General features: G+C 48.8%; 2 protein-coding genes across 4 annotated transcripts in view; both read left to right on the plus strand.

Moving 5' to 3' along the window:
* Nucleotides 1-579: 579 nt before the first annotated feature.
* On the plus strand, nucleotides 580-11,998 carry GUK1 (guanylate kinase 1). 2 transcript variants are annotated; one of them, XM_057398892.1, is made up of 8 exons: nucleotides 580-838; nucleotides 3,318-3,431; nucleotides 5,204-5,245; nucleotides 7,186-7,282; nucleotides 9,840-9,978; nucleotides 10,873-10,957; nucleotides 11,262-11,347; nucleotides 11,820-11,998. In XM_057398892.1, exons 2-8 carry the CDS (start codon nucleotides 3,320-3,322, stop codon nucleotides 11,853-11,855), a joined length of 597 nt encoding a protein of 198 aa, XP_057254875.1. In that variant the 5' UTR covers nucleotides 580-838; nucleotides 3,318-3,319; the 3' UTR covers nucleotides 11,856-11,998. The 2 variants fall into 2 exon arrangements, with proteins under 2 accessions (XP_057254875.1, XP_057254874.1); XM_057398891.1 differs by lacking the exon at nucleotides 580-838 and having other exon boundaries at nucleotides 3,145-3,431.
* A 2,531-nt stretch (nucleotides 11,999-14,529) lies between these two features.
* GJC2 (gap junction protein gamma 2) overlaps nucleotides 14,530-22,938 on the plus strand; it is a 34,225-nt gene continuing 25,816 nt past the window's right edge. The window contains exons 1-3 of one of the 2 annotated variants that reach the window (XM_057398895.1): nucleotides 14,530-14,717; nucleotides 17,025-17,101; nucleotides 19,906-20,008. The gene's annotated coding sequence lies outside the window, so the exon portion shown is untranslated. Of the gene's footprint in view, nucleotides 14,718-17,024; nucleotides 17,102-19,905; nucleotides 20,009-21,926; nucleotides 22,059-22,938 lie in introns of those variants that run through there. The other variant, XM_057398896.1, reaches the window with a different exon arrangement.

Consider the following 22,938-nt stretch of genomic DNA (forward strand, 5'->3'; position numbering starts at 1 on the left):
TATCTGGGGGAGAAAAAAGGGAATAAGGTCAAGGAGAGTGTCTCTATCTTCCCCAGACACCCCACCAGTGCTCTTTCAGGGGAAAAAGCACCATGAGCATTTACACACAGGTGGCAGAGACCCTGTGGGGACACACCACAGGTACTGAGGTGTGCTGTCTGGAGGCTTGGGTTTGGATCTGTGGGCAAGAGGAGTTTCCCTGTTGCCTCTGTGGTGGATAAGTAGCCTAATTGTTGACCTGAGCAGTGGCTGGAGTCAGCAGTGGTGTGAACTTTGGTCCAAAAGGAGTGTTGTCTGCAGAAATCCTGGCTAAAAACAAGAGCAAATGCCTTTCCAGAAGAGTTTCCAACTGCACAGCTGTTGGGTGTGTAATGTGAGCGCAGCAGCTTCTTAGCCTGGGTTTGTGCCTGTTGTGCATCAGTGTCACCTCAGAGCCCGTCTGTTTTTGGTGTCTGTGGGCACTGCTCGAGCACCAGCTGCACTATGAGAAGGAGTGTGGGCTGGAAACCTCCTGGGGTCCCCTCCACCTCACCTCACCTTGAGTGAGTCCCTCACCTTGGTGACTGTGGGGCCTGTGTGATCCTGGAGGTTTCCTGCAGAGCCAGGGACAGTTTGGCTGCTGTTTGCCTATAGCTTTACCAGCTGGGAGAGTAGGGAGAGGAGGAGAAACCAGGAGAGAAGATTAAAGACCAGCTTTTCATTGGCCATCTTAAACTTGCAGCTCGGTAATTAGGGCTTTAGGCAGCTCGAAAAAAGCCCAGCTTTCTGCCAGCTGCTCATATTGCTGCTACAAGGGGCTGGACTTCATACCTGAGCTGAAAGGGAGTAAAAGCTAAAGGTAAGGATGCTAAGGGTAAGGATTCTAAAGGTAAGGAGCATGCTCCCAGTGAGTCCTTTCCCAGTTTGTCTGGGGTTGAATGAAATGATTATAAGGGATTTGGGCAGCCTTGAATTCCCCTTTTCCTATCAGTGCCTGCTGAAGGGCAAATGAAATTTTGAGGGAGAAGAAAGGGAAGCTGTTTTCCCTCTGGCTGGGATGGGAGTGTCCTGGCTGGATAGTGTAGTCAGGGGCCAGGATTTATGTGTCTGGCACAGCAAGATCACAGCAGAAGCTGTGAAGCTCTTGGAGAGAGTCAGTGCTGGCATCTGAATGTCCCCTGCAGGGGCTTTTCAGTGGTGGCCAAGGAAGCCAGTGTTCAATGAAGGAGCATTGTTTGGGAGCAGACGTGTTGCAAAGCGTGCTGGAGTGACGGGAGGGCTTTGTGTAGCTCCTCTTCTGGAGTGTTTGTCAAGCAGTGGTTAAGGCTCACCCGTTGTATTTAAGTGGGCAAGAGGAGCTGGTGGGGCAGAGGAGAGGGAGATGCTTTGCACAACTTGGCAGTGTTGGATCTGGTGCATCTCAGGCTGTGGCACCTGGAGTATGCTAAGCTAATGGCAAAAAAAAAGAATAATAAAAAATAGTTTCCATTTGGATGGTGATTAAACATTCTACGCCCACATGAGCTGCTGCTGCATCTACTTAGACTTTGTGTATTAATACTCTGTCCTTTCACGCATTACTGGTGTCATTTTCTAGCTGTGGTGCTGGCTGGTGGATGCCTGTGTGATCATAGAGCTGCACAGAAGTGGTTTAGGGATGGAGGCTGGAGTCAGCCCGGTGAGGTTACCCTGCTGCAGCATCATTGCCTGACCTTGGGAGAGGCCCAGTTTGGCTTAAGGCTGTTTAAAAAGTGATTTGTAAGGTCAGGGTGACAATGCTCTGATCTGATTTAAAATGGAAGGGCATTATACTGTCTGTTGGCTGATTGCTCCCAAGGCCACACCCAGGCACCGCGGTTAAAAATATGCATTTCCAGGGGCTTTGCTGCTGCAGAAAGGAATTGTGGTTCAGGCTTTTTTCTTAATAGGAAAAATCGGCCTGTTTGATTTGCTCTGCTCTCGTCATCACTTCTGGTTTAGGAGCTGCTGAATTGCCGATGGATGAGGGTCCCCAGCCGTACCCCCTGCGCTGTCATTCGGGATTTTGCTCTTTATTCACATGTTGGTGATTAAACTTTCTTCATCCCAGAGAGGCAGGCACATGAAAATGCCCAGTTGTTTTCTTTCTGGTTGAAGAAACTACTGTAGAAAGGTTTCCGTGGCCCCAGGCTGCCTTTTTTTTTCCTGGACTAGGAACCAAACCCTTCTCTCTTGGGCTGGAGTTAGTGTTCCAAGGAATGTGGAAATAAACTCTAAAAGCGTGTTTGCGTCCCCTATCACACTCATGTTCAGACTGCTGTAGAAGGCTTTGGGGTTTAGTGGTGAAGGACATGCTGGGCTTCTGGCTGTAGGTTTGAGTATGTTGTCTGCTTGTGGTAAAGGCTTTGCATGGGGATATTTATCCCAGGACTGATAGTGAACTTTTAACTGCCCATCTTGGGCTCACAGTTTGTACTTGTTAGGATGTAAATGGGCAACATAAGAGGTGTGGGGTCTCATGAGCATCCCATCCTCGCCTGGAGCTGCATATATGTAACACTGGTGGATTTCTGTCCTTTTTTCTTGAAGCATCTCCTGCAAACTCCTCTTGAGGCCTCTCCCTGTGAGAGAGAAGCAGCTGTGACTATACATGTATCAGTAAGGACTTGCTGGCATTGCCCAGCACATTTGGATGTCCTGTGATGTTTCCACATGCCACCAAGGCACAGACAGTGTTTTCCTCACTTTAGAGAAATAGCTTTCCTTAGGATTTGGGTCCCAGAGGGACCCAACCCTGCTCACAGAGAACAGAGCTAGGACAGAGCTGGCTTGAATTATCCCAGCTTAATGACAGCTGGAGCCCAGTTTCCTCTCCTTTGGGTTATGTCTGATTTTAACCTCAGTCCCTTGAGCATGAGTGTTCATGCTGCAGTGATACATGCCCTTTATTTGTCCAAGGTATTTGCTCCCCAGGTAAGAATGGGGGCCAGCAGCAAAGCAAGGTGAAGCTACCCTACAATTGCTGGTGCACTGCATTCTGCTTTCCATACTGCTGCCTCCCTGCTCAGGGCGCCTAGCTCAGGTCTTCTGCAGTAGCACAGAGGTGGCAGCTCCCGCTGTTTGCTGCCAGTTTGTGAATGTAATAGTTGTTTGAATTTTCCTTGTATATCCTCCACTTCCAGTTACTTTCTATCAGCTCTAGGCTCATGCTTTCTCATAATTGCAGATTTGCCTGCAGAAACTTACATCCAAGGGTATAAAAGATAGATGCAGTTTTGTGGGGCCAAGCACCCCTGGCAATCCATAGCTGTGGTTTTTCATGGATGTTTCTAACCAAACACATTTTTCTGTCTTTCTAGCCATGCAGGGACCAAGGCCAGTGGTTCTGAGTGGTCCATCAGGTGCAGGGAAGAGCACTTTGTTAAAGAAATTGCTTAAAGATTATGAGAACGTATTTGGCTTTAGCGTCTCCCGTGAGTATCTATATGCCTCTGCCGAAGGGCAGTGGAGTTTAGGGCTGTAAGCCCAAAGCCTGCTTTTGTTGCGGTGTTCATGCCCCAAGTAATGCGCTTCCATGGCTTGCCTGTATCTTAGGGCCTTGTCTGTGGGGCCTTCGTGGTGTTAAAATAAGTCAGGATGCCTTTTACTACTGGTATTGAATGGCAAGTTTTAAGATTTGTCTGGAATAGCAGACAAATCTTGCCTGGTCTCATGACCCCAAATGCCTCTAAACACAGCTCAAGGAGGTAATGAGATTTTTCTGAGTGATTCTTGACTCTGAATTAACACCTGTCCTTCAAAAGCCATTTCTTTCCATCCACCTGTGCACGCTGATGAGGATTTTAACAGCCCAAGGGTGTCATGCCAGAGTCTTACACTTGAGTTTTGTGAAGCCTGCCTCATTACCAGGTCTGTCAGTGAAACAGCTCACCTCATCACCTGCATACATTTCTCCTGCCATTACTCTGGTGGTTTGTTAACCTCTTATACATTGGTCACTTAAGTGCTGGCCAAGGGTCCTTTGTTCTCTGCCTGGGGTGTTTCCCTGTCAGGTGAAAATAACCCCTGGCCAATCGGCTTGGTCCGCTCATACCTGCCAGCAGTGCTGAAGTCCTTCTGTGTCCACAACAGAGGATGTAAATGCATGGGGTTTTCCTCTGGCAGGTTACCTGTTGCAATACTAATCCTGTTCTCTTTTTCTTGAGTGATACATTAAAGGTTACCGTAACTCTGGGCTGTGTCACCAGCTCATTCACCTGATTTTCCCTGGAGCTCTGCAGTGTATTTTTCAGCACGTTACCATAATGTTTTTAGTGTCCTGACCATCTTGGATACTGCAGTTGAAATTCTTGCTCTGAGATCTGGGTGATCTCCATGAAAGAGCAAATACTGTGTGTTTAAAGATTTAATGTTACTGGAGATATAAAAAAAAACACCACAGCTTAAAATTATCTTTCCTTTTGTGTTTCATCCTATGGTCTTGATTCAACTGAATCTCTCTTCTCACTCCAAACTAATGTTACCATTTTCCCCAAGGCTGCCTCTTGGTGGTTATTTTTTTTCCTAAATCTCCATAGGCCACTTAGACCTTGGCAACTGGTGCTTTATAAAAACCTTGACCAGGTGATCAGAGCCTTATTGCATTAGGTTAACTCCTGATGGTCCTAAATAATCAATGTTGCCCTCCGTGATGACTGTCAGCTCCTTTTTGGTTTTACAGAGCATGTGCTTAAAATAACACCAGTTTGAATGACTTCCAGCAGGCTTCAAAGGCTGTCTGATTTATTCACCTCGTGCAGGAGTTTGCCCTTATTCATTAAATCTGGCTATTTTAAGCACCTGTGTAGGTGATGCATGATCTTTTCAAATGACAGTAACTCTGTGAAGTAGAGCACCGATAATTCCCCTCATCTGAGGCAGAGGTCCAAGTAACGTGTCTAGCATTACACAGGAAGGCTCTAGCAAAGCTGGAAACTAAGCCCAGCCTGTTAAGTCCCACACTGACCATTCAGCCCCTAACAATGTAGGCTGCTTTCATATTATCTAGGATTCTTCGATTACAGGCCAATCCTGCATGTTGTTGTTTTGTTAAACTAGCTGATTCTGGGAGCTTTAGGAATTTTAAGTAGAGGATCAGGTTACTACATGATTGGGTTCATCTGCTGCATAGTGCTTTTATTTCTTTGATACTGTTACATCCTTGGGTGATCTACAATATTTACAAAGCTGTTTTTTTTCCTTACAGATACCACAAGGCAGCCAAGACCTGGAGAAGTAAATGGCAAAGGTGAATGTGCTGCAGCTGGGCCTGTCTCACCAGGCTCTGCAAATAATTCCTGCAGAAAATGTTTAAGCTTTTGTGAATTATGTCCATGGATCCCCTCTAGTAACTAAGTTAGTCCTACATTTATGTTTATAGGGTGCATTTCCTTAGGCAGACATTCAGTAATAACATATTTTAGAATGGATATGTATACTTGTATATAAATATGCATATATACATTGCACTTGGCCTTGTTGAACTTCGTGAGGTGGGCCTCTGCGGACCCTGATGAAGTTCAACAAGATTGAGTGCAAGGTCTTGCCTTGCATTTGTGCAGCGCAGTCTCAAGCACAAATACAGGCTGGGGGAGATTGGGTTGAGAGCAGCCCTGAGGAGAAGGACTTGGGGGGTTGGTTGACGAGAAGCTCACCATGACCCGGCAGTGTGTGCTTGCAGCCCAGAAACCAACCGTGTCCTGGGCTGCATCACCAGCAGCATGACCAGCAGGTCAAGGGAGGGGATTTTCCCCCTCTGCTCTGGTGAGACACCCCCCACTGCAGTCCTGCATCCAGCTCTGAGGTCTCCAACAGAAGAAGGATGTGGAGTGAGTTCAGAGGAGGCCACGAAGGTGCTCCAGTGTCTGGTGCACCTCTCCTATGGAGACAGGCTGAGAGAGCTGGCCTTGTTCAGCCTGGAAAAGAGAAGGCCCTGGGAAGACCTTACAGTAGCTTCCAGTGCCTAAAGGGGCTGACAAGAAAGCTGGAGAGGGGCTTTCAACAAGGGCAGGACAAGGCAGAATGGCTCTAAACTGACAGAGGGGAGATTTAGATGGGATCTGAGGAAGAAGTTCTTCCCTGTGAGGGTGGTGAGGCCCTGGCACAGGTTACCCCAAGTAGCTATGGCTGCCCCATCCCTGGCAGTGTTCAAGGCCAGGTTGGGTGGGGCTTGGAGCCACCTGGTCTAGTAGAAGGTGTCCCTGCCTGTGGCAGTGAGGTTGGAGCTGGATGATCTTTAAGATCCCTTCCAACCCAAACCATTCTAGGATTCTATGATGCACACACTTTTGTTCTTTGTCTCAGTGGCAGTGAGACTATAGCCATTACTGTTCTGCAGCATATGCCAGGTGTTGGAGAGGACATAATGAGGAGGGATGTACTTGGCAGAGCAAAATCAAAATTTAATTAGGCAGTGATACATTAACAGAGGCAGAGCCTGTGCCATCAGTATTCTTTTCTAGACACTGTCTCTGTGACTCACTAACCAGAGTTATCAAAGCATGGCTCAATTTAAGCACTTGAGTCCATACTTGGCCTGGAGTGTCTTGATTTTCCATAGTGCCAGGTAGCTTTTGTGAGATACCTCAAATATAGACCTGCTTAATGCGATGTCCTTATTTGTATTAATAGCTTGTGTCCAGCTACTTTTCTGTTTCCTGGTTTGTTTGCATGTTTTGTAAAGAATCAGGTGAGGCTCGTTTTTAATTTCCAATCACAATTTTCATTTAAAGTGAAAGGGAGGATTTTAAACAAAAACCAGGGAACCGTTCCTTTTTAGTTCATTTGATTTTGATGTTCCTTTTTATCTGCCTCTCTCTCTGTTGTCCCATTATAGTCTTTAATCATAAACGCTTTCAAATTAAGAGCCTTGGCAGTCCAGCTGTAATGTGTTCCAGGTACCTGTGGGCACACTGGGGGGGTTCTGTTGCACCATAAAGGGTATGAAACGGCAGCATTTTTGGCCACACAGAAAGCTCCAGGACATTTTGAACAGGTGTCTGAGCAGTTGGTATAGAGAAGGGATGCTGTATAAGGTAATTAGGAAGTAGATATCTGCAGTCTGCCAGTGTTGTCCAAAGCAGGTTTTAAGTTGCTTCTCCCCTAAGCACCCACAGGTGTCATTTTGACCATAAACTTTACCTTCAAAGCTGTTAATTCCTGCCTGGTTTTCCTGTTTTCCCTATCCAGATTACCACTTTGTGACAAGAGAGGAAATGCAGAAAGAAATTGATGCTGGTGAATTCATTGAGCATGCAGAGTTCTCTGGAAATATGTATGGAACAAGGTACGTGGCTCAGACACTGTGGCTGCTGAACCCAGGCAGTGCTGTGAGCTGAGATAATGGTGAAGGAAAAAGTATTTTGACTTAGATACACTCTCTTTCTCTCAAACACACAGATTCTTGCCAATAAGCAAAGCCTTTAATTTTGGCAGTGACGTCCTTATCAGCTTTATTAAGATGGCAAAATTAACTCATGCAGAGAGTTAGCTCGTTGTAATTAAATCATCATTGTGTTAAAGATCCTCTATAGCCTCCAGTATTTGAGGGCTGCTGAAGTTGTTCATACGCTTAACACTCCTCCTGCACAGGGGTGATTTTTATGCTACTTAGTATTTTCCAGGTGCTTGCAGAGCATGGTGGGCAGAATGGAGAATTACTTTCTAATGATGTGAATATGATGAATTTGGGAGCAGAAGCTGTAACTGTGTTGGCTGTTGTGAAACAAATTCTTGTGCTGCTTTGGTAAAGTGGCTGCTATGAGCAGATAAATTGCACAGCACTCTTAACTGTGGTTAAAGGGTTATGTGGATTTTAAAATAGCATTGCCCTCGGCGTTGGAGCTGGTGATCAATAAAACATTAAGCTGCAATGTTAATTAGAAGTCAGATATCTTATATAATTATTGTGAGAAAATTGCGTCACTGTAGTAAAGGACCTTCTAAGGAGGAAAGTTAAAAGTTTCTTGAGATATTTAATTAGTTGCGTTAAAGAAACTTTCCTGCAATGTTTTTCAGAAAGACCTAGATTCCTTAAAAAGCTAAATGTGCTTTTTCTTGAGGAGTTGTTGGAGATGGCATTCTTCATGGGAGGTCCCAACATAAGGCCCCCAAGCTGAATGTGGTGTAGGTGTACAGCTGTGAAGGAACGTTTGGTGAGTCTGCATTTCAGTGTGAAATGGTGAGCTGTTTCAGTGTGACGTGCACAGGGGTCACTTGCTGTCACCGCAGCTAAGGGTAGTCTTGCCAGGGGTCTGGCCATGCTCCCTCTGAGGCTGGTGGAGGGGCACAATCCCCTCTGCCCTGGCCTTGATAGTTCCAGTGTTGCTTGTTTGGTAAGAGAAGGGAAAGCTGACAGCTCATCTTCCAAATACCCAGCAGCAAGGAGAGACTGAGTTCAAGCTCCTTAATCCCTGACTTCATCCTGTGTAGGACAGGCTTCCTTCCCTCACGTGGGTCCTGCTTAATCCAGCTGGCCACATCACGGAGGAGACAGCTGCTCTCCATTGCCCGATATGTAGGTGGAGTTGATTTTGGTGCCTTTACTTCAGTGTGGGTGGTGAAAAAACATCTCTCCTCAGCCAATTTCCTTGTAGTAATTCAATACTTCAACCAAATTAAATGACATGTTTGTGTTTCTTGATTGGTTGTAGCAGTAGTTAGTTGATACCTGGTGATACCACATGAAGCCTGCAGTTTTCACAAGGCAAACCAAGCCATTTTGGGGGAGTGCTTGTGAATTTGTGGTGGATGATGCTCAGATCTGGGCTCTTGCTGCTCCCTGATTGGGCAATGCAGCAAACCTCTGTATTTGTATAGGGTACATAGCTGGTCTCACAGCTTCGCTTCAGCTTTCTCCTTCCTGTTGGGGACATGACCTGTGTTACTGCACTCCCACGTCAGAAGGAAAGTCACCAGCCACCTCCGTCCTCCTGCATGACCCCATCATAGTGGTGTCTTTGCAGGCAGTAGACCCTGCTGCACTGACCACACCAGCTGCAGAGCCATGAGGGTGCCTGTCTGCCTGCTCTTCCCCACGTCTGTCTTGAGGAGCTCACAGCATCACTGTGGCAGGCTGCTCCAGTCATCATCTCAGTTTGCTGGGGCTTTTTTGGGCTTGCAGGCTCCCAGAAGTCTTTACAGATTTCTCTATCTGGGCTCTGTTCCCTATTCCTGCAAGGCACCTTCTGCGTGAGCTGCTCTGTCCTCTCCAGGTGTTTTTCCAGTGAGCTGTCATGTAACTGTGGTACCTGTGGCACTGCTGATTTGGGGTGGAGAATTTTAGGTGTTCAGGAACAAGCTCAAGGCAATTCCCCCATGCTGGGGAAGAGATACCATATGTAATGATATATGAGAAGTGCCACTTAAAATATTTTAACTGTGCATCTTGTGACCCAGGCAGGAGTTTCCATCTCAAACATCCTTCAAGAGAGCATGTGGATACAGAAACTGGTGGATCTCTGAAACAGGAGGAAGGAAGTTCATAGTGGTTTTGCTCTGTGCTGAAAGTTGCTCCTATGTTTGTTGAAGGCAGGATTTTTACAGCTTGCGCCCGAGACAGTCTGCTCATGGGATAGTCATGAGTTATCTATTTCCACACCTTCCATTGTGGTTTTGCCAGCCTCTCTAGCAGAAGATAGCAGGTCCCTGCTCTGCCCCAGGGATCCAGAGGACATCTGGGGAAAGAGAACTGCTCAGCAAGAACAGAACAGGCTCTCCTCTCCTGCCAGTTTGGGCACATGGGAGTCCTGTGAGGTGAAGACCTGCTATTAGGGGGGAACAAACCAAGCCACCACTGCTGTGGCTGGATGCTCTGACCCCTTCCCTCTTTGCTCTGTCCCCAGTAAAGGTGCAGTGCAGGCTGTCCAGGCCCAGAACCAGATCTGTGTCCTTGACATCGACATCCAGGGCGTGAAGAACATCAAGAAGACGGACCTGAACCCCATCTACATCTCTGTGCAACCTCCGTCCATAGACATCTTGGTGAGCGACCGCCTTCCTTTGCCGTTAGGCAGTTAGAGGTAATCAGCGTCTTGCTCTGAAGCGATGGGGGACCCCCCTCATTGATTCATCTGTATGTTTTTAAGGGCTGTAGAAGAGGTGGGGAGGACATTTCTGAGCACACCCTTACCTCTGCCCAGTCCAGCTCCCCAGCGTCTGGCCCCCAGGGGATAAATCTTCCTGTGCTCTTTTTTCGAGTCCCTCCTGTACAGTTTCCACACCTTGGTGTGTTTGCCTGCATTGGGTTACAGACTCCATTGCAGCATGGCCAGCCTTTAAATGCATTAGTTGTGCTTAATGCTGGGGAGAGGAGAAGATTAAACCGAGGGAAGCTGGCTCTCTGCAGCACTGGAAATCCTGTACTCCTCTGGCCTTATGGGGCCCTATATAATAGTGATTGCCATGTGCCTTTCACAGAAGTGAAGTCATTGCCATGGTGCAGAGATGCATGTGCATACATATATATACAACTTGCTGAAGCTGTGCAAGGAGTATGGGCAGTAAAGGCCACAACTCTAGCTCTTCCCTCTTGCTCTCACTGAGTTTGCGGAGGAGAAAGCCAACAGCACCAGTTGCCAGAATCCAGCAGAGTGATTTCATCTCCCAGGAGTACCTGCAAAAATCCAAGCCAACCCAAAAGCAGGGGGAAAATGAGACTGGCAGCTGGAGCTCTGGGTAGGAGATTTTGAACCCAAACTCAGCTTGGCAACTAGTTTGCTCTGGGCTGTAAATAAAGCCCCTCACTCTTTGCAGAGTGTTATCTCATCTGCAGTGGTCGCTGGCAGTAGGAAATGGCAGTGGCTTGTGGGGTGGGTGGTGGTTTCTGTGTACAGCATTTGGAACACGTTTCTTAAATGTTTTTGTCATTGTGTTCAGGAAAAAAGACTACGTGATCGAAAGACTGAGACAGAAGAAAGTTTGATGAAGCGTTTGACTGCAGCCCGCATAGATTTGGAACTTAGTAAGTGCAGGGGCCTTTGAGTGATGTGCACAAGGAGAAGGGAGATGCATTGCTGATTTAGGAGTTGATTTTTGCGTGAACAGCCGACTTGCTTTCTGAAAGGAGTGCTGGCAGGGCTCGGACATCACCTGAGTTTGATCAAAGCACCATACTGCATTGTTTCCCGCTGCAGTTCCTTGTGAGTGGTTGACAGAGGGGCTGGAATAATAAAATGCCGTAGGAACTCAGGTCATACCCAAGAGATGACTCAGGACAGAAACACATTCTCAAGCTCTTAACTCCCTATCGCTGTCTCTTTCCCCAGGTAAAGAGCCTGGCCTGTTCGACTTGGTCATTATTAATGATGATTTAGAAAAAGCCTATTCTGAATTGAAAGAGACACTCCTGGAGGTGAGTTGTTGTTCAGGGCTTTTTTGCCCCACTTCCTGGGCAGGGATGACCTCTAGCATGAGCAGGTGAAGGTTTGTCTATAGGCGGCCACAGAAATGTGACCACATGCGCACACTTGATATGGTTTGAGCTGCTGAGTGACATAGCTGAGCATGGATCATGTATAAGCAATGGTGGATCAGTGGCCTAAGAGTGGGAAACAGATCCAGTACAATACTGGGTTGGGGGCAAAATAAACACATGTCCCTTGGCAGTATGGAAGGGGTCCACTTTTTTTGTGGCCATTTTTGAAGAGCCTTAAAGTCAAGCCTTGCCTTCTCCCTAAAGGCTCATGTGTAAACTCTGGGCTTGGTCCTGCAATGTTGTGGAGGTGGTCTGAGGAGATGATCTCTTGTGGCCTCCAGAGCTGTGAAACTAAGAATTGTTCCCAAAGAGTAGCAGATGCTCAGTTGTTTTCCTGATCTCCTTGCAGGAAATCAAGAAGACCCAAGAATCCAGGAAATCCTGAGCTGAGCCTGCTTGGATGTTTTATCTTTGCACATCATTCCCGAAGCACGTGACACCCATTTCATTGCGAGAGACATTCCCTTTAGACTGATCCTCCTCCCGAGTTACTCTAGGATGTTTCTATTAAAAGGAAAGAAAATGAAACCCAGTCACAATTGTGTTTGTGTTCGCCACAGACTTGGTGTGTGCTCTCCCAAGTTTGTACCTCAGGAGGATGCTTTGGAAGTGATTGTGTGGTGTCTGCTGCCAAAGGGCAGAGCCATTCTGCAAGGCAGTAGAGGAGCTATCTGGGCAGCTGTGGCCCTAACACATGGCTTTGGATCCTGCTGCAGTATTTGTGGAGGTACATGTGCCAGCTAATGCTGCTCAGTACAGGGAGATACTTAAATTGATGTGACACCTGCAAATGGAGGGGCTTACACCTTCACTGGCGCACCCGGTGTCACAAGTGTTGGCATCCTTTTCTCCCTCTTATTTCTGCTTCTTTTTGCAGGTCTGGATACAGCTCCTCAAGGCATTTCTGGCTGTCAGTGCCTGCCTCTGTGGTGGTGTATTTTGTTGCTGTAGCAGAGCAGCACAGCTTGGCTCTAGCCACAGTCCTAGTGAGCAGATGGGTTTGTTTAGTAACCCAATAGGAGAAAGGAATGGTTGCAGGATATCATCTATTCGCTGCCTTGTTTTCTGGGGGAAAGGTACTGTCAGCTTCTTGTCTGCCATCCTGGCAGCAATCCTGTAATTCATGTGTACTTGGTCCACTTGCGTTTAGGTGTGGGTAGATCCTTAGATGCTTTTAAACCTACAAGTTGGGGAAGAACAGATTCCTTTCCCAGGCTGTGCAACCTTTTTGTTGATGTGCTTGAGGACAGCAGTAAAACCCTTCTCCTAAGAGGGATCCATGTGATCTAGCTGCTGTCCCTCATACTGGTCTCTGGCTTGAGATACGGGGAACTTTGCCTGGTGCAGGCTGGAAGGATGTTTTGCACTTCACTTCCCCAGCTTTCTTCAGCCGGAAGGTTGATGCTTTCATATAACTTCTGAGCGCTTTGATCCCTCCAGCACATCGCATCCTGAGCCTTCTTGGAGGTGTTGGTTCCTCACTGAGCCCCTGTGTTCAGAGCAGTCAGCCTTCACCAGAGGTGTGAGAGGGGGATGAACAGTGTCATGTCTGGTGCCTCCAGGTGGTTAACCTGGTTTTGGGCTCCAGGAAGAAATGGTGGATGCAAACAGGCATGCAGCACAGCTGCTCTTGGGGTCCCTTGTACCAGAGGCTGGTGTCCTGGAGGATGCAGGTGGTTTGTGTTGGATCCTCAAGACATGAGTCTGTCAGATCTGCCATCCTGCAGGTGGTGGCTTCCAGCAACCTGCCCTCAAACTGAACTTAGATCAAGCTAGACTGTTCAGTCACAGAATCCTAGAATGGTTTGGGTTGGAAGGGATCTTACAGCTCATCCAGTTCCAGCTCCTGCTGCCACAGGCAGGGATACCTTCCACCAGACCAGGTTGCTCCAAGCCCTGTCCAACCTGGCCTTGAACACTGCCAGGGATGGGGCAGCCGCAGCTTCTCTGGGCAACCTGTGCCAGTGTCTCACCACCCTCACAGGGAAGAACTTCTTCCTCAGATCCCATCTAAATCTCCCCTCTGTCAGTTTAAAGCCATTCTGCCTTGTCCTGTCTTTACCTGTCCTTGTCAAAAGTCCCTCTTCAGCTTGTCAGCCCTTTTAGGCACTGGAAGCTGCCCTAAGGTCTCCCTGGAGCCTTCTCTTCTCCAGGCTGAACAAGCCCAGCTCTCTCAGCCTGTCTCCATAGCAGACATGCTCCAGCTCTCGGAGCATCTTTGTGGCCTCTTCTGGACTCGCTCCAACAGCTCCACATCTCTCATGTGTTGGGGCCCCAGAGCTGGACACAGGACTGCAATGAAGGGTCTCACTAGAGTGCAACAGAGGGAGAGAATCCCCTCCCTCGACCTGCTGGTCACGCTGCTGGTGATGGTTGGTTTCTGGGCTGCAAGCACACACTGCCAGGTAATGGTGAGCTTCTCATCAAACACGACCAAGTCCTCAGGGCTGCTCTCAATCCAGTCTCCCCCAGCGTGTGTTTGTGCTTGGGATTGCCCTGATCCAGGTGCAGGATCTTGCACTTGTTGAACTTCATGAAGCCTGCATGGGCCTACCTCTCCAGCCTGTCCAGGTCCCTCTGCATGACATCCCTTGCCTCCATGCTCAGATTTTCTCCCTAAACCCACATCTGACCAGATGTCCACAGCTCCATGTTGTGGACAGCATCAAGCAGAACCAGGTCTTGGGCAACCCCTCGAGTACCTCACTGGAATTCAGAAGGACCATTTGTTGATTATTTTGATCATTTACCTCTCTTGGGCTGTTTTAAATACATCTTTCCTAGATTAAAGTGAAATTCTACTGTCAGGAGTTTTGTGTTGCACTGTTCTAGCTCTGGTTAAATGGGCAGGAAAACCCTCCCCAGAATTTTTCTTCACGTCTGGCTTTCTCCATGCTGACAGTGTGCATCGCTCTATCGCTGTTCATAGCGAGTGCCCAGCTCTGCTTTTGTTTATTTATGTTTTTCTGCATTTGGGGGATTTCGCTCTGTTTTGAGGAATGCATTTGCAATGGGGAAGCGTCCCCTCTAGATGGCAGAAACGACAGCAGGAAAGTGCCGGGCCCCGCGCAACAGAAGGCAGAGGTGAAGGACACGGTGCTGGCCTCAGTCTGGTGGTCTGCAGCCACCGTGCGGGACCTGTGGTGCTGTCACCAGATGGAAATGCCCCGCTGCTGCCTGCTTAGGCCCACCACCAACACCCCGAGAGCTGCGTGGAGCCCAGCCTTCAGGGGTCCTGCCGGGAGAGGTGAGTGCACCTAGGAATGGGAAGGGACGATGCTTCAGCCATATGGAAAATGCAAGTAATTTAGATATCTGCATCCCCCTTTCATGGTGGTAACAGAGAGGAAAGTGCTAAATAACCCACCCTGAGCCGGGTGACCTGGTTTGAGCGGCTGTTGCTGTGTCTGACAGACTGAAGCAGCGAATGCCTGGATGCCTGGCGCTAATGCGAGGTGACGGGGTGGCTGTGGGGACAGAGATGGGTAGCAGAGCGACTGGGAGTGTGTTGCTGGAGCTGGGCTGGTTGCTGAGCAGGTGATGCAGCTGTGGAGCATCTCTCATGCATTGTTTTCAGTTGCTGTTGGGAGTGCCCCTCTTATGTTTGGTGTTTCGGAAGGGCCATGCTGTGCACCTAATCTCGTGACTGGGTGGGTGAAGGCACCTGTTGAAATGAGTTTAATTCCTGCATCCTCAAAACCAGGATGTCTCTCTTATTGCATTTACAAACATAAATCCTCTTCTGGATCCATATTTTCAGTACTAGCTAGTTGGGAATGCAGCCATCCCTGGAGCAGGCAAGGACCATGCTGAGCAGCACTGACGAATTTAGGGTCCTACACAGCCACAAATGGCAGCTCCCAGTACTCAGTGTGGGGCTGGGATGGAGAGACCAGACGGTAGCAAAGCAAGGGACAGATGTCTCCTTACCGGGGTTCCCTGTGATTAAAGATGGTCCCCCAGGACCGGCATATTTCCTACCTAGGATGTGTTCCAGACAGGAAGGTGCTGAACATACCAGCCAAGAGGTTTAGAGCATTTTGGGGTGAAGGTGGAAAGCTAACGCTGTCAAATGTGCTTCTGCGTAGCTGTCCCAACAGCCATTAAAAACCTCATCACCTTGTCTCATGGACCACAGGGATGAGCTTCTGCCCCTGAGGGTGGCTGTGATTCTGGCTGAGATGTTGGTCAGTTGCTCCATCTTGGGTACACCCAAGTGAAAGCATGGGCTTGCTCCTGGATTGCTTGTGGAAATGTCAGGAGAAAAAAAAAAGGGATTTTATATATTCACTGTTCCTTCAGATTGGAATAATACTGGACAGATTTTGGCTTTTTTCAGCTCTGAAAGGTACTTTGGGAAGTGTGGAAGCACCTCATCCCACATCCCTGCAGGAGGATGATGCTGGGAGAGGAAGGCTCATCTGCATCAGTAGGATGTGTGGGATGAGGGAAGGCAACCCCCAAAGCCAATGCCCAGACCATCCTGGGGGAAGCCATGAAAGGCAGGAGCTGTATTCCAGGATAGCTTCAAGCAGCCCAAATTACCCCAAAGCCCATCTGCCTTGGCTCCTTCCGGCATCATGTCCCCTCCAATGATCCTACAGTCCAGAAGCTTGTCCTTGCCTTGGCTTTTCTTAGTATCTCTGTGCTTTTGGAGGCAGCTCTGATTTTCGAGCTTGCTTCCGTGCCACTGCAGAAAGGCACCGCAGGGCAGAAACGGCCTGGGAAATAATTGGGCACCCGGTGCATAAAATAAGCAACAAGGAAAAAAAAAAAGTAGGGAATAACTGATTTTCTCACTTGCCCATCAATGCCCAGCTCAGTCTGTGTGCGAACTTCCAATTGCAAACACTGGGAGATGTAATATACTGAGTGCTGAAGTGTGATGGGATATGCTCATGTTGGCGCACAGGGATGGTGTGTGATGGATAGGGCTGCGGCTTCAGCAACCTGAGTGCTGTCAGAAGTATCTGGGGGAGAAAATCCTTATAGTGAGCCAGCCTAGGCTCCTTGCGTGTATTTATGACCTTCTGGAGAGGTGCAGCACATCAGTGGGGTTGGTGCTGGCTGGACCCAGCATAGCTGCAGAGTCTGAGGTCACCAGTTACAGCTCTTCTGGCAAATCCCATTATTTCCTATATCTGGTGCCTGCATTTCCATCGGTATGCAACAGACCTCTTCTAGGAAATCATCCAGCAGCCTGCATGGCTACAAAACGGAGCTGAGAGCCTTATTGCAAGCGATTCAGAGTCAACCCTCTCCCTGGGGTCACCCCTCCATCAAAGCTGCAGGGTGAGATCTGCTGGTGTTCCCTGACCCCCTGTGGAGCAAAATCCTCTGGCATATCGCAAGCCAAGTGAAGCCAGCTGACTTTGCACTGGAGCAGATGAGGATCGTGCCCCTGGGATCGGGGGCTTGGTGGGATGGGGAATGAGGAATGCAGCCATGCCAGACTGTGGGCTTATTTGTAGGGCCTGCAGCTGAGACTGGTTTTATACCAGGTGATGTGCTCCTTGCCCAGGCATGCTGATGTCCTTTTCATGCTCTCCCGTAGGACAGCAAGGTGACCATCACATGCCCGCTGTTGCCTCACACTGAGACACCCACCAGCACCACCAACACTGACAACAGGTAAGTCCTGCAGAACCCCAACAACTCATAACATTCCCTGGGTCTAACTGACCCTTATCGGGCCTGACCTGACTCTTGATGGCACCCCTTGGCCAAGACATCGCTCCTCCAGGATGTGTTTTCCCTGACTGCACTGTTGCTGGAAAGCAAGCTGTGGGGGAGGATCAAGTTTTCTCTCTAGCACAGGGTATTGGGGAGCTTCCCATTGGAACTTGGAGCTCCAAGGTGCTCGTAGGAGTTATGCTGTCTCCATCTCTGTCGGCTCTGTGAGAATAAGTGCTTCCCTGGCAGCAGGACTGGGAGCTGGGATGCGCCTGCCTTGCTGGGCACTGTATTTGGGTCAGCCTCATCGACTGGATGTGCAACTGTGTCATCCCTGGAGAGCGTGGGATGCCAATCCATAAACCTGACTGGCTCTGGATGGGGTGGCACGCACATGAGAAGCACCGGCTGAGGCAAAATGCCGGCACCAACACCGTGCTCCCCATTTCACGAGCTCAGCCCTGCTCCCAGGCTCCAAAAATGGGCAGAACCACAGGATATCCAGTACAGGCTCAGCTTTTTCCAACAATAGCAGCTGTGACTCCGCTCATCCAGGATGTGGCTCCAGCCCTGTAAATAGCCAGAAGCCATCTGCAATTCAGATTGTGTGCAGCGGCAACTGGTACAACTGGACGCTGGTGAAATTGGGGATACATCTCCTTCCTGACACCTGATTTCTCCCTCCCCAGGCACTAAAGGAGGGAGGAGCAAGATGTTTTCCTGGATTTTACTTTCCCTATCCTGGATGGATGCGAGGAGGTGATAAAATGAAGGCTGAAAAGGTGAAACAATGGTTCCCCAGTTGAACTTGCAAATATATATATATATATATATTATTTCATCACCTCACAGAAGCCATTATTCTATTGAACTGGGAGCCTGGTCCAGTAGGCACAGGGAAGGGTGTAGCAGATGGAGCATCCATCCTCCCAGTGACCAGTCCTCAGTCCAGCATTCATTTGCAGATATTCCCTTGAAGCCCTAGGGGTTACTGCTCCTGTCAAGCAAGTCTTACTGATGGAAAGCAAAGCACCTTGATGGTGGGCATCCAGCTGCAGCGATGTCCCTGTCTCCGTAATGCAAAGCCAGCACAGAGGTGGTGGGGGCTGAGCCCTGCTGGGAAAACTCTCCAAAAACCCAAATGCAATGCTTCAGTCCTCCGTGTTACAACCAGCAATGTGCTGAGCTAGATATACTGGGTATAGGCTGGGGAAAAAAAGGGGAGACTGATAATTTTTCCTGGTTGGAAGGAAGCTTGAGCTGGATCCTTTGCTTCTGAATGTGGCGGTGGTCCTACAGATGCCTCCTGGATGTGGCAGAGTGGACTGGAGAGCAAAAACAACCCCCAGTTTGAGGTGGAGAGGGGAGATTGGTGTCACTGCCCACGTAGGTGGAGTAATCGCTGTCCCCAGGGTGCCATAGCCAGCATCTGTGGGATGAAAGAGTTTGTCAGGCTGTTCCCCTGAGCGAGGAGGATGATCTTGCATGGTTCATTGATTCAGTATCTGATTGCTAATTATTACAGTAGCTTGACCTGTGGAGGCCAGCAAGCCATAATGCCTGCAGTTATCTCAGCCAGCATCCTTGTGGCCTCAAACCTAGGCTGAATGTCTCTTCTGCTCCCTCCCAAGTGCTTGCTTTCCAATTGCCACCCTGCCTCTGCCAGCATCCCCAGGGAGCAGCACAGCTCCAGCACAGCAGCTTTTCCACTTAATTTGCCTTTATGTATATTTGAATGTATTGCATTTTGGTTTATCCCATGTGCCCTCCAAAGCATGGGTGCTGCTGTTCCTTTGGGCCATCATATACTGCAGCTTCACCCCACTGGCTTTAGGACCTGCTCTCAGCCTGCAGATACCAGGGCTGGCACGTAGAAGCAAAAATACAACAGACAGCACTGCTGTGGGGGCATATCTGGGCTCTGCACTGGTTTCATTACTGAAACCCAGCCTGATCCCCCTTGTCCTATCCACTGTGCCCATAGGGAAGGAACTTCACCAGTCTTCTTGCAGCACCTTCTGGTGTTTCTAAAGACAGGCAAAATCTCTTGTTGTGCCTTCTCATCGTCTTGGCGGCAGCAAAAGTGCTGCCTCTCTGGTCCCTGGGTGCCGCTGGAAAGAGTTTGGTCCTGTTTTCTTAACACTTTCCCATTTAATAGTTACATTTATGAACAAGGACTCCCCTGCTGTTCTCCAGCCTGACCAGACCGAGCTCAGCCTCTCCTTATGCATCCCATCCTCCAGCCCTGACCACCTTGGTGGCCACCACCAGACCCTCCCCAGCTCCTCAGTGTGCTTCTGTAATGGCTGCACTGGAAGGATTACTATGAAATAACACCCAGAGCATCCCTCAGTTTGATCAGTGAGCCATTAACACCAGTTTTCAGCCCATCTTCACATGACTGCCATACCCCAGTGTATTTTCTCTAAGGTCCCATTTCCTTCCTTCCTTGTAGGAACCGCACACCAGGCAATAGCACAATGGTGTTGGCAAGGTCAATCTGAGCATCTCTCCTGTCCCTAGCTCTGTTATCCCACCCTAGGAGGGAAACAAAGTCTCCTGTTCCTGTCCAGTCGTAGGATGAAGCCTTTTGGGAAATTGCAGAGTAGCAGAAGCTTCAGCCCGTACGAGTGACTGCATGCAGGAGCTGCGGCTCTGGAGGGGACAATGATGGCATTGAGCACGGGTGCTGAAACGCTGCTGTATTGTGCCTGGCAGAGAGATGCCCGGGAATAATCGCCTCTTCCTTGGCTTTGTTGCAGGGCTGTGGCCGGTTGCACTGCAGGGCTTCTTCTCCAGCAAAGGTCTCCGGTTATGCAGTGAAGACCTGCAGCTCAGACGCACCTCTTTTCCTGGCTGTGAAAGGTATGGCTCATCTAATCACCTCCTTACTGAGATGTGACTCTGGGGGTATCACCAGGAGAAAATGTGGATTTTGTGGGCAAAAGGATGATTTGTTCCTCATCCTGGGGGACTATGTCACTCTTTCACTGATCCTAGTAATATATTTTGTATAAATTATATTATATATAGTGTATATAGTATATTTTTTATATATCACATGACATATAAAGTCAACATCGAGAGCTGTGCAGATTGTCTTATTTCATTTTACTCCTATAAAATGTTTTGTATAAAATAAGTGTTTAAGCTACTGATATCCAACTCCACTTGGAGTCTGGGCAATCCCTTAAAATTTGGATCCAGGGCTTTGCTTGACACTGTTATTAACAAGGCTGAACAAGACTTGACTCTGGGTCTGCAACAGTAAGCTGAGATTTTTTTTGTTTTAGAAGCATACTTAAGGTTGTTTTCAAGTTGGGCACCTACAGAAGGGTTTTCCTAAATAGTAATCTTCTTGAAAACCTCTGATTTGCCTGAAGTTTTGGCTTGTGACTGTGTCAAGGGCAGCATCAGACACAGGAGCAAGCACTGCGGTGATGCCTCCCTTCTCCCCCGTCCTCCATCCCTGGGGCATCGTATGAGTTAATTTCCCCTTCTGGGAGCACATACCCCCTGAATGGTCAGCCAGGCTGCTTCCCAGCTGGTACATCCCCTAGAGCAGCTGGAGAGAAGAAAACCACTTGAAAAGTTAAATAAGAGGATGAAAACTTGGCTGCCTCATTCAGCTGTGCTGTGGAGCAAGGATATCCCTTCTCCTTAAAAACAGGAAAAACAAGTTACTTTGAGGAGTTGCACATGGTGGGTGCTACTTGGGGGACATGCATGGGGTCCCTGTAGGATTAGGAGATTCAAGAACCCCCAAATTGGAAAGCTTTAGAGCCACCTTCATACTGGATTTGCTAAATTTTGGAAGGGGTTCTTTAGCTGTAGCGAACAAAACCTTGCTGATTTGGACTCCTGGAAGCCAAATTTCACCTCGCAGCATGGGGCCTTTAAGGAAAATATCAATTATTGTGAGATCAAGCATAAAATCATGCAAGCTGGCAAGTGAAGGAACAGAGAACGTGCCAAAGGTTGTAGCCTCTTATTTAATCCCTGCTTGTTGTATTTGAGTGTGGGGTAACATCACCCCCTCTTAGGCTGGAGACCTGCATGGGGACAAAACTCTGGGACACAGCAGAAGGGGCTAGGATAGGGGGATAATGTCCCCTCTGTCCCCTTCCAGCTGTTATCCATAGGGCAGTGTGATGCTTCCAGCTGTGCCCCCCCCCCCATAAGGCGGTGCTGGGAAGGAAGCAGGGGGATGAAGAGGGGCTGGGATGGAGCTGGCAGGGGAGTCCTCAGCCAGCATAAAATACTAAGAATGTAAAATCTGAGCAACAGGAGCTGCTTTGGGCTGTTGACTTTGCCATAAACATAATGGGGGGATGTTTTTGCTGCTGCTGCAGTGTTATCACTGTAGCTGCAGGGACAGATTGAGTTTGCAGCTGACTTGCCTTTCTGCTTCACCTCTGTTTGAACAGAAATGAAAAGAAACTCCAAATGAGAAGGAAGCATTTCTTTATCCTATGGCAGCACCTCCACTTCCTGCCTTCCCTCTCCTGCTCCAAGGAGCTCTCTTTCTGCTATTATTAGCCCTAACCCTTGGATAACTTGATTTTCCCCTAAGCACTCTTGGCTCCTGGAAGCATTGCTGCGGTCTCATTTTTTCTGGTCTTTCTTTGAGCGCTTTTAAGGAAATTAAAACTAAAAGGGAAGCGAAGGAGATGCTGGTGAACAATGGGTCTGCAGCGTCACACTTGGAGGAGCTCTCCCGTCTTGGGACGCTTCCCCGGTGGACGTCTCCACGTCAGCGTCTCCAGGCTGGTGCGGCGGGAAGAGCTGGGTTTGAAGGGGCGGGAGGGAGGAGAAGCGCTGCAGCAGGGACGGGACGCGACGCTGCCTGTGGCTGTGTGCACCGCGGCGGGGAAGGATGGGACGCTTTTGGAAGGGACTGAGCCCAGCATTCTCCGTATGTTACCTTCTGGTTCGGTTTGTTTCGCTGCTTCCCCCCCCCCCCTCCACTTTACTTTGGTATTTTGCCGATGGTTTTCCTTGGCTGCTTTCCTGGCGCCTTGCAGACCCCCACCCTCTGCTTTGACCCGCCTCTGCTCCTGCTCTCCCCTGCTCTTCATTCTCTGTCCTTTCCCCATCACTTGGGTGGGGAGCGCGTTTACCATGACATTACAGTGTTCGTGTATTGCCTTTCCTGCCGGTGGTAAGAGACATAACATCCCTATTTGGCATCAGTTTGTGCACATTTTGTCAGCATAAATCATCACCCGTCGCACAGGGCAGTGCAAATCTGTCTCCTGTGAGTCTGGGATTAAACCACTGATAGTTTGGCTTTTTCCTGGTGGAAAACCCTATGAGCTCTTGGACCTTCTGGCCAGTCCCCCTCCTGAACCTCCCCCCCATCTCAGGCCACCAGAGGTGGGGAAAGGAAGACACTTTGGGGTCTGTTTTCCCTGCTAGTCCTTCTCTCGGTCCCTTGGGTTACATTTCTGACACTTGTGCTTGCACTGAAAATCTTGGGGTCTGCAGCCTGCTTGCTCTTGGAGCATTGGATTAGGTGGTACATGCTTGTCCTTCAAGAGCTGGTCTTTGAAGACCAGGCACAGGCGCCTGCAGGAGCTCACCCCAGCAGAAGATGCAGTTTTGCAGCTGGTGTCTCTAACCCATGGACAAAAGGTCCATTGATAAGTTTATGTTGTGTGTAAGGTGCTTTTGTATTGTTTTCTCAATACTATCCAAGGATGTCAGCACACTTTTCATCCTCGCATCTCAAACCACTTCACAAAGGAATTCTCTCCTGCACAGCTGAGGAAACTGAGGCATGAGGAGGGCAGTGG

Source organism: Pezoporus wallicus, unplaced genomic scaffold (assembly GCF_028554395.1).
Source record: "Pezoporus wallicus isolate ANWC-B61680 ecotype Strahan unplaced genomic scaffold, APGP_CSIRO_Pwel_v1 contig_3487, whole genome shotgun sequence".
NCBI lineage: Eukaryota > Metazoa > Chordata > Aves > Psittaciformes > Psittacidae > Pezoporus > Pezoporus wallicus.